The sequence below is a fragment of the Galeopterus variegatus genome, unplaced genomic scaffold, assembly GCF_000696425.1.
Source record: "Galeopterus variegatus unplaced genomic scaffold, G_variegatus-3.0.2 Scaffold4948, whole genome shotgun sequence".
Classification (NCBI taxonomy): Eukaryota; Metazoa; Chordata; class Mammalia; order Dermoptera; family Cynocephalidae; genus Galeopterus; species Galeopterus variegatus.
In genome coordinates, this window is record NW_007731059.1 from 121060 (window position 1) to 133055 (window position 11996).

General features: G+C 33.5%; 1 protein-coding gene across 1 annotated transcript in view; it reads right to left on the reverse strand.

Moving 5' to 3' along the window:
- Positions 1–11996, reverse strand: part of LOC103604074 (low-density lipoprotein receptor-related protein 1B-like) — a gene marked incomplete at its 3' end in the record, with an annotated part of 152863 nt that overhangs the window by 105974 nt on the left and 34893 nt on the right. Inside the window, exons 6-8 of the mRNA XM_008588666.1 lie at positions 11419–11638; positions 9351–9540; positions 593–715 (exon numbers count right to left, since the gene is read on the reverse strand). Of these exons, the coding sequence (XP_008586888.1) occupies positions 593–715; positions 9351–9540; positions 11419–11638 (533 nt within the window). The remainder of the gene's footprint in view (positions 1–592; positions 716–9350; positions 9541–11418; positions 11639–11996) is intronic.

An 11996-nucleotide genomic window follows, 5' to 3' on the forward strand; every position in this document is an offset into this window, starting at 1 on the left:
CAGACCGGTTCCCGCTCACTGGCTGAGCGAGGTGCGGGCGCAACACCGAGGGGTGCGATCCCGTTGCCTGTCCCGGTCCAGTATGGGCGTGACACTGAGGGTTGCGATCCGTTGCCAGACACAAAAAAAGACAAAAAGGAAAAAAAAAACAAAAAAAAAACTCAACAGTATATAGTCTATGTATTCTTCTTGAAGAAAGTACTTCCAAGACATACTCCGTCTATCCTACACATCAGTGAAAACTAACAAATAAACAATATGGTGTTAAACTATGCATTTTTTGTTGCAACTGCTGATGGTGAGGTGCCCTTGCAATTTCATGAAATATCTGCTCAGTGGCATACACTTATTTAAATTTTTTATTAAACTATATGCAGCAGTGACAGGATACCCTGCAAAATTTATTCATTATCGTTGTTCATTTGTATATTAGCAATTAATTCAGTTAATAATTAATAGTCTAAAAAGAATTATATCCAAATAATTATCTGAATTTATTTTTCCAAATTTGATTTTAATTCCTTTGGTTTCATCTGCTTCTAGTCTTCAGAAAGAGCCATAAACAATGAGTGTAACAAGAAAAGAAACTTACATGTGCAAGTTGTCCCATTTTCATCCAAAAGTTGATTATCAGCACAAGCACACACCCGGCCCCCTGGAATGGCCAAACAAAGTGTACTACAGCCCCCATTATTTACTCGACACATATTGTCACCTGCAAAAGGAGGGAAGCAAATGAGTCAGAGAACTCTGATTGCAACCAGTTAGCTAGCTCAGGTTAACATTTCTCTAGGAGATGTATGTAGGCAGAAACGTGTACACATATATATGATACGTATATTATATATTCAGCAATGTAGTCAGGGTTCCTGCCGAATCATAACAAAATTCTGAAATGTTTGAAAATATCTGATGCATTGATGGATAAGAGAAATTTGCATGTTGGTTGGAGGAGACAGAGGTCTGTGTGCAGTTAGGACCAGGAGAGAGGAGAAAGAGGACAAAATGTTAACTATCTCAAATGGTTTCCCAGAGTAAGCCTACTATATTCAAGTCTGAGCTCTTTGGAAAGTAAACTACTGGCTCTTGGAATGTGGCTTTGGATCCCCAGTAAACAGAAAGTGAACAAACACTGGGGACAGGGATGGGATATTCTTTCTTCTCGAGCAAAGAATACACTGGTGCATTGTGGACTCTGAGAAGCACAGGATATCTGCAAAGCCTTAAAAATGAGCAGCCTCGTTGGTATCAGGAGAATGCACAGTACACAAGGGCAAAAGGCTTAGGTCCTAATTGACCTAAAGAGCAGAAGCACTGATGAAACATACAGACATCAATTAAGCAGGCATGAGAGGAAATTCACGAACGTATGTGAGGCACCCTTGGAGATTCCCAGATAAAACTGAGTAAATTTTTCAAGAGGCTGGAGATCATGTTTTCTAGAGGTGTAGGTACGAGTAAATAAAATTTAGGTAAAATTTAAGTAATTACCATTTTGATGCCATTTATTCCTACAGGTTGGAAAGACAAAGAAGAAAGTGTGTTTACAACCGAAATAAGAGGTGCTCAGTACCCCTGGAATCGGGTTTCAGGCCACTCCCCAGGTCTCAAACCCCTCCGCAGCACTCAAGCCCTGCCTCTGAGTCCTGATCTACTGTAGCCTATAGTGCCTATTTTAGGTACTACTAGCACACGGAGATTGAGACCACAGTGGGGCAGCTCACTAGCCAAGCATGCTCAATAAAAAAGAGTCTATCCCTTGAATGACCTCCCACTGGAGGGGCTGGAGATCACCAAATATATGTGAGTATATTTGGTCCATGTGATGGAATTTGACCAATGAGCAAGCTCTAAAAGAGACCAACTGAGCATGTGCAGGACTAAGTTACATAACTGGGAACCACCCCCTTCACTGAATATTCATTAGATAGTGTGAATACGTATTAGATAGTGAAATTGTGAAAGTGGAATCAGGGTAGAGGGTGGGGTTTTTGCTCACTCTCCTATAGCTAGCCCACACTTTGCCTGAGGTGTGTATTTCTTTCTTCTTGTGTCAAACTTGCCTTTAGCAGACTACTGTTCACTCTGGGGCTAGCCTACGTTTTGTCTGTATGTGTGTATTTCTTCCTTGTGTATTAAACTTGCTGCAGTTGGATGCCCTGTTTCCTGGGCCCCACCCACATTTCGCCAGGAGAAGTGTGTACTTTACGTTTGTGTTAAACTTATTTCTAAGGGGCAGCTGCTCACTCTCTTGAGCCAGTCTATACTTTGTAGTAAACGTTAAGTGTGCATTTCTTACTTTTGTGTTAAACTTGTTGCATGCCCTGCTCAGTCTCTGGAGCTGGGCCGCACTTCCTCTGTGAAGCCTATACTTCTTACCTGCTACATTAAACCTGTTTTCACTTTGTACTGAGACTCTGCTCTTGAATTCTTTCCTGTGGTGGAGTCAAGAACCTGCTGGAGGATGGGGTGGGTTTTCTCAGACCCTCTCCTCTGATATCACAACTTTGCAAAGAACTCAACAACACTTGCAATCCAAAGGAAGTGTAACTAACTGTAAGGGTCATTTTACACTGTTAACGTTTTTCAAGGTGTCAGTAATAAAATTTTGATTTTATCAGAAGATCTTAAACATTAAAAATAAAGAGCTTTTAATTACTGAAAGCCATACAATAAGATAATAAAATGATTATAATTATATTGGCAGTTAAAGCACAAGTGCCAAAAATGTGACTACAGTGACAGACTAGATTACTGTGCTGTGGGCCTCAGGGGTTGGATGTGGTAAGTAGAGAACAATAATAAGAGAGCGAAAAAAACCTCTAAAATGCTGCTGTATGCAGTAAATATTCAACACATTCCCATAGATTATCATTGTGTGCCCACAGATCAGAAGAAATGACCTAAAGTATATTATCATTTATTTTCATTATTCTTAGAAGTAAATTTAATTCACTATGTTTATAAAAAATAAAAAAATACGCTTGAAAGCTAAGGAAGCTAGTAATTCAAGTTATAACATCAGTTTTCTAAACTCAGATGGTAATTAAGCTTATTTCAGGCTTTTTACAATAGGGAATGAAAAAATATTTTAAGTAGTTTCCAGATACAGTCATGTTTATTCCATGACCATGGGATAAAAATGTAGTACTTCACAGGATGCTCAGGTATTCTGTCTGTTGTGCACATTATGCACAAGATTAAATTTTATATTCAGTATTTCAGTATCATTCGGATTCTGGAAAATTAGAATTAATTCAAAATATTTTGAGAAGTATATTAAGAATTTAAGCCATAAGAAATAAGAAATTACTGAAAACAATATATCAATATTTCAATATATCATATTGAAAATATATGCTAAATAACATATTTTTAGTTTAGTGGCATGATTCCTACTTCCCATTCTCATTGACTATAAAATGTAAGTATTTGGAAATAAATTTCCATTATTCAAGCTTCAAAATACATTCTCTTCTGGGAATACTACATATTAAAAGAAAGGAATTGGTATTTGGCTTGTCATGATAGAAATCCAAAATCTAAATTAATTTGATGAATTCCATATCTCTCATAAGAATTGCTTAGATCTTTTTTTATCTTATTAGTGTCCCAATATATTTTTGCATTTCATTACTTGAATACGTTCCAGTTAGAGGTCATGTGATAGTCTTTTTTGAAGTGTTGGTAGCTTGCAAAACTTTCCATGTAAAAGTAACCTCTCTAAAGCATGATTAAGTGACTACTTTGCAACATAGCACTAAAAGATGTTATACATAAATGCCAATGAAAGAGTCATCAATACATTGATAGCTATCATAATTGAAAATCTATAATGCATCAATCCCAGAAATAGATGCATTTAATTTAGTTCAGTTTTTATAATAAAATTATAAGGTAGGTTTTATCTCATTTGCAGGTAGGACTAGTAAAAATCTAAAGGCTAAAATGACTTCCAATGTCCAGAAATAAAAAATAATCCTTATTAAAAATTACTATTTATTTCGAGATAACAATTTTATAATTATTATTATTTCTTAGTAAAAATAAGGACTCTAAAATTCATGCTCTTAAACTCTAACTTATTCATATATGATAAAATAAAATTAGATCCACAAAGGACATACTAAAAATAACATACTAAAAAGAATAAAATGAAATTATAGATTAAATTACTATGGAAGATACCTTTTTAAAAAAAAATTATTTTTTTAATTTTAATTTATCCATACAATGTAGTTGATTTTCATGTCTCTTAATTAAAAAATAAAAAAATTCCAGGAAAGCAAATAGTTTTCAAAATTTAGTTCAAGATAGTGTTCTGCCTGGGCCAAAAACTTTGTCCTTTTTCCCAATCTTGTCTCTTCAACAAGTAGAATTAGTCTCCATATTACAAAAACATTAGTTGAATGAATGAATGAATGTAACTTTTACTTAGCAGTTTAAATGAGAAGAACAACACTTGAAGTGTAGACACAAGGTACAAGCGTGTGGATAGATATGTCACTTTTTACCGGATGAAGGTGCTTCTCTCATTTGTATATGAGTTAAGTATACATATATACTCTGTGTCCATACTTTGCATTTCAGGGAGGATTATTTAAATGTGTGTTATAACTTCTGCAGAACAGTAATAAAGAAACAAATGATATATGAAAACATTTCACAAGCTTCTATTAATACCTCAGTGTGTCCAGACTATAGTAATTTACCTTTTGTTAATAAACTATCTTTTATTTCTAGCAAATGGCAGACTGTATAAGCCAGCACAAAGGAATCTCACTGATCAATCCTCTCTTTATCTGAATTTTTTTCAAAATGGTGGAAAGAGAAAATCCTTTTTTCTCTGTGCTTCCTGGACTCCGGACTTCTCAGTGTTTTATCACATGTGAAGTTAGAATTCTCTGCACCTAATATGAAACACATAAACCTATGGAGATATTCTTTTTTTTTACTTATTCAACCTTGTAGTTTAGAAAAAAAAAACTAGATAGCAAATTGACCCCCCAAATTGGATAAAGTCTAGTAGAATGGGATCCTGAGGCCAGATGTATCATTCATTTAATCTAAGATAATTTTAGACTAATTGATATTGAATGATGTCAGTCAATCTGAGGAAAAGATAAAATGATTTTACCTTTGTCTCCATCACAACTACGTGCTCAATGGATATTGTGTTTACATTTTACTTGCTTTGAAACTACTTATTTACGTGTATGTGCGTGTGTGTGTAAGTATATTAAGAGCCAAGTCACTATTTTGGGTTTTTTAAAAAGTGATAATCTTGAATATGGGAAATTTGAGAAGAAAGAGAGAAATTTTGGGATGATAATCTCATCACTAAACAAATCTTTCTAAATGTATAAGATAAAGTAATGTGGTTAATAAATATGTCATGCATTAAATAAAAATTGCTATATCTGTTATACTATGGCAGTGTAACCTAAGATCTCTGAATCCTGGATTCTATAAAGATACTCAAGGCCATCTTTATGTTTAAGTAAAAAAGATCTGAGTATAAAATTTATCAATGATAAAACTACAACGATCAGAGAAAACACATGTTCCTTTCCCTCTATCTAAAAGTATAGTAGTTATAAAATTTTCATAAATAAAATTAGCCACATAAAGTAATCATGGAAAATTACTTTGTTGTCATTCTTGTTTTTTTCATATGAATAACAGAAATCAATAGTACCTATCTGAAGTGTCTTTTGTGAGATTTAAATAAGAATGCGTAGCCCACTTCTTGATAGTTATAATAATTACAGTTAATTATTAGTTAATGCATTTCATCTATTTGGCATAAAAAATCTGTTATTTTTAATTGAATATAAGATACTATTTATCAACCCTTTTTAGAACGTTACATAGTTTTGATTATCTCTTTCTCTAAAAAGTGGGAAAAATCAAAGTGTGTTTTTGAACCTAGAGAATAAAAATGTGAAAGTGTGTTGTTTTACACAATTGTTCTTTATATGAGGAATTTCAGGAGAGACTTACAAAAATTATTCTAGATATTAAATATTAATGAAGAAGGAAAGCTTATAAATTTTATTAAAGAAATGACAGAAGCATATGAAAAAAAAAACCTTGATGCTAAATCCCTAAGAATTACTTAAGAGTTCTTTCCTAGAGGCAGCTCTCTGTTTAGCATGGTTATATATCTATATCTACTTTCTTGAAATTCACTGGTATATTACCAAGTAATTTGACAAGAGTCTATCCTGATACAGAAGATGGGTCCAATTAGCTGACATTTTCTGACCCTGAATCTAGAATGTTTAGATGGTACATTATTTGTATCCCTAAATATTTTTCACGGCATTCCGGTCAGGTGGTGGGTATATGTATACATATTAATACTACCTATCTATCTATTTATATATACTCACACATGTGGAAATACTATATATAAATAAATATGCATATAGGCTATATATACTATGGTATATACATATAGAGAGAGTCATATAGCCTGTATTCTCTCAGAGAGGGGGGGGAGAGAGAGAGAGAGAGAGAGAGAGAGAGAGAGAGAGAGAGAGAGAGAAGGAGGGAGAGGGAGAGAAATTGACACTACAATGCTATAAAAGAGCTGCTTCTTTCATTCTATGAAGAAATGGCAAATATGTACTACTTAAAAACTTGTTTTTCTATTCAATTGCTACTTCTTTATCCTTAAGAAAAAGTCTGACAGAACATATGCAGTCAACATTTATGTGCCACTGATTATGTATTTCAAATTTCTGTAAATATTTGATGTTCAAAAAGTGCAAAGACAAACACCACTGGGAGAAAATTATAACATGGTAAGATAACATGCCCACATTTGAACATCTGAGTGCATTTTACTTCATAATCCAGCTACTTTGATCAATGTAATAAAAGGTCCTAAAAGTTTAGATCTTGAATAGATTATCCAACTGAGTAAAAAAAGGTTAATGCCAGGCATTCTCTCCATATTAAATTTTCTTTCAATGTCTACTGACTGAGTAAAAAAAGGTTAATGCCAGGCATTCTCTCCATATTAAATTTTCTGTTCAGAGATCCAGTTAACACTAGACAATCCTTAGCTATATGAAAACTGGCTAGAAAACTCAAACCAATGATTAGTTCACCTAAGTTAATGAAAACTAATTAATCAATCTGGCTGAACACATTCTCTCAGTAAGATAGAACATAAAGGTTTCTACAGTAAAAGTTGATAAAGAGTTTAGTGATCATGGCTAAGTTTCCACTTTAATGTCCCTTTAATTAAAAGGGTGGGGAGAGCACTTTTAAAAGACATTGTCTATCCAAAGGATTGCATTGCACAATTATATGTTAATGTCACCTTTCAGAACGCAAAACACATTCCCTCATCAGTCGTGTACTGTGTTGTATAAGATTGGGAAACATTACTCCTGTGAATGTTCATTTTAAATGCTTATATGGAGGGAAACTTTAAAAATAAATGCCTCCTGATTTAGAAATTGTAGAGGCAGATTAACTAGTATCAATTGTTTGTCAGACCCTCTGCTATGTAAGTTTCACTCTTATATAACAAATAGTTATTCAATCCTCACAGAAATTTTATGAAGAAAACATTTCTTATCTTTGTTGAATCTTTCATAATGATTCTTTTTTTTTTTTTTTTTTCCTTTTTTGTCTTTTTTCGTGTCTGGCAATGGATCGCAACCCTCAGTGTCGCGCCCGTACCGGACCAGGACCGGGACCAGCAACGGGATTGCAACCCTTGGTGTTGCGCCCACACCTCGCTCAGCCAGTGAGCGGAACCGGTCTGTATGTGGGATCCGAACCCTTGGCGGGAGTGCCACTGCGCTCTCCCACCGGGCCGGCCCTTTCATAATGATTCTAAAGTTTCAGAAAAAGAAAGTATTAGGATGTAGAGTTAAGCCCAAGTCCATTTTACAGTAAGTCAGGGCATTTTTCACCACACATGTTGCATTTAACTGATCAATTCACTATAAAGCAACTGGAAGTTTAAAGAATATAAAGATTATAAAAACATTATGAACTTTGGCTGGAGGAAATTCAGCAATCGCATTCAAGAGGAACAATTTCTAAAGAGAAGGAAAATAGAAAGTGTGATTTTATATTGATTAGTGTGATAAAATCCAAGAAACTAATGATTGTGAGGTTAGAGGGAATAATAATCCTGAAAACAAGGTCCTACAGGAGTTCGTAGCCTTGGCTCTGGTTCGGAATAGACAAAGTACAATTGTGGTGGATGAAGAAGGGCATGGTTGATGTGAATGTAACAGAAAATGTTACCCTTTGATCTACCAGGCAATTGTCTCTATTCTTCATTTCTAGTTAACAGCTATAGCCTAAACCATTCCAAATAATTTCAGTTTTATTATTTTTAAAGATAATTTTATCTTTTATAAGCTATTAATATTTCACATTTTATACACTTGTTATTTTATAAAATTACATTTGTATTTTGATGAAGCAATTTTATTATAGTAGAAAAAAATTAAAGCCCTTGAATGAGATAGTTTGCTTTAAAATCTCTGATTTAGCTGAGATTTCTTCAAAAAACTCCTGTCGCTACATAACTTGCTATGGACAATATAGGTATTAGAAAACTCAGGGTATAATTTATTCATCCTAAATGTATTGAAATGTATGCTCATTAAATTTTCAAAAGGATATCTCCATAAGAAAACAAACAGGTACTATTTAAATATTAAAAAAAAAACCTCTACCACATAATTTACTAAATTGTTTTCTTTGTTTTATACATAAGTTCTGAGTCATGCTATTTATGGATGTCCTAATAAATATTAATAACTTGTGCAGATAAAACACATAACAATATTATCTGATTGAATAAGACATGAATATTGTGGGAGATTGTTTCACTTTCATAACATCTAAAATAATTACATGTGCCTTAAATATACATATAAACTAACCAGATAAATCTACTGAGATAATTTTAATAACATTTTCCTTGTATAATGATTTTTTTCCCCAATTTTTAAATAGTCTTCTTAAGCTAAGGAAGTTTTTCTCACTACTCATAGTACTGACTCTTTGAAAACATTAAGAGGATTTTTTTTTTTTTTTTTAAATAACAGCTTTCTTCAGTGAAAATGACATGAAAAAGAAAATATTTGGAGAAAACCTTGAACTTCACTCAAATAGAATTTCCAGAGTTACTCACTCAAGGTATTTACAACAATAAAATATAATTTTTTATGAAAATCTGAGATTTGATTGACTTTGGAGTGAACCAGACTCCTTTTATCATGAAACTTCAGCAACAATAAAAGCTTTTTATAATTACTGTGAAGTATTATTATATGTAAAACTCAAAAGCAATTTTATTTGTTTGTTCATACCTTGTTGCTTTCGTGGATCATAAATCTGAAGCCCAAACAGGGGTGGTCTTTCATGCCTCAATAATGTCACTTCACTCGTTATCAAATCAAGTTGAAAAATGGAACCATTCATATAATCAGTCCAGAACACATAATTCCCATGATGTGATAGTCCAAAGGGATGGTTCAATTCTTTCCCACTGTAAACAATCTGTAAAATATAAACACATTGTGAAAAATCAGAACTGACCTTAGGAAACATGACTAAATATTTATAGAAAATAATATTCCAATAAGTATAACATAATGATCTAACTAGTATCTTAACTCATACTTTTTTCCAGTAGATTTGGAAAATGGATTTCACAATGTGAGCATATTTTTCTGTTTTTAAAGCATGCTATTTGAAGGAGACCATCTACATTTTATCCATTTAAATTCTCTCATATATGGCACTATAAATATCGTCAAGAATGCAAACATTAAAATGAGTTTGCCTAAATCTCATCCTTGTCTCTTTCCTTTGTAATACTCCAGTATCATATGTTGGGTTACAGATTGGTCTGAATAATTAGTGTCACTACATATATTGCAACCTTGGTTATCCAATAACCAATGAATAGAACATGTTTGAATTGCATTGGAAATAAAAGGGATCCCCCTATTTTAATTGGACTAATGTAAATTGAAGAAATTTAGTAGATGCCAGTAAGTAGGTAAAGATTTTAGTTCTGAACACAGAAATATTTATTGTTGGTAAATACATATGGCTCACTGGCGAATTTCAATTCTGATTATATTAATATATTTATTTATATTCCAGTATATTTTTATTGTTGTTTAAATGGAGGAATCATGAGATAAACATTCAAGTCCTGTTTCACATGTAGGATCTTAGAAGTGGAGTAAATACCTCCTATAATGATAAAATCATATTGTATACAATATGAGAAAGCATTAATATCATTTAATACCAGAGAATTGAGAAAGTTATCCAAATAATTCATTGTTAGAAATTCAAATTTTGCTCCTTCTAACAGAATTCTTCATGCCAAATTATCACATACTGAATAATTGAGGCAGTTTCTCAATTTTTTTCCTCTCCCCTTTTTGTAAGCTAAACTATGCTGGCCATTAAAGTGTTATGTACATACCAACATCATCAAAGGAATCATAAACATTTACTTAGCACCTGTTAAGTGTGTGACATTAGGTTAAATGCCAACCCATTTTATGTATTTGGGAAAAAATATTTAAAGTGCTATTAGACTGAACAAAGGACTGGGATAACCTTAGCTGATTAGTATACTATTTATTTCTCATACAATTCAAAATGAGTGGGCTTAGCCAACTAAGCAGTCTTCCCTACCAAAAAAGAAGGAAATGTAATGTCAAAGGAAGCATATTGGTAATTTCTAACATTCCATTTTTCCATTATTTAACTAACAGTTGAAGCCAGTTCACGGTGTTATGTGTGCTTAAGTGTCATATAGATTACATAAGGTGACATACAGAGGTGCTATTTTGTCAACTACGCTTCTGTCTCACAGTAACCTGCATCGTCCTCAATTTTACCCAAGAATTTCACAATCATTTTACAATAATTCTAGCAAAAGAGGCAAGAAGCAGCTGATATCTATTCATACCAATAAGCTTGAAATTCAGTTCATTCCTACTATGTGCCAAGAAGTTCTTTATTCAAATAATTGCATCATAATTACTTTCTCATAATACGTAACTTTAAATTTCTGCTGCAAATATTGTACATATTTGAATAGAGTCGGGTTGCTTGGTCATGAAAACTCATCAATAATGTAGAAAAAAAATGCATTTTAAAACAACTCTGATATCTCAAGAGCTTCTTTTAAAAATCCCACAAATCCTGGCATACCACAGTGAGCTGGGCCCGGTCTCCCGGAGGCGAGTGCCAGCTGCTCTACTTAATGCTCAGCCTCCTTTAGCCACCCCACAGAGACTATTGGCAGCCACCTCAGAGGGGTAAAAATAAACTTGAAAGTATTTTTAACAACACAACAAGGCTCTGTGAAAGAAGAAGTCTGGGTTAAAAACAGCAGTATTTGTCTTTTACCTTCCTATGAGTTCCATTCAAAAACACTTTTTCAATATGATCATAATAGGCATCACACCAGTATAATGTGTTGGTGTGAAAGTCCAGAGTTAAACCATTTGGCCACAGCATCTTTGAAGTCACAAAAATCTGCCGATTGAAGCCATCCATCCAGGCCTTCTCGATCCTTCCCACGCTGTCATCTATTTCATCTTCCTCCCAGTCTGTCCAATACATCCAACTAAGATATTAAAAACAAGAACGCATACATGTTATTTCAATCAGCCACTGTGTAGAGAGATACTTCCTCAGATTTGGTACTTCCTTAAAATCTAATTACATTCTGATTTTTTATCCTATCTAAATGATTATCTGTCAAAGGGAGGAAGTAGCTATGAAGATCTAAGGGAAGTTAAGGATTCATTCGGTGGAACCAGTCGATTTAGACTTGTTACAGAAAATCCAGTACCACCACTATCACACTTACTGGCCTGATGCATTAATTAACCTGACAGTAAGTGCCAAATATCTATTTTCTGTGGTGTTGATACCAAGTCTGAGAAATGAATTTTTGAGGCACTACTATCTTTAAATGTTAT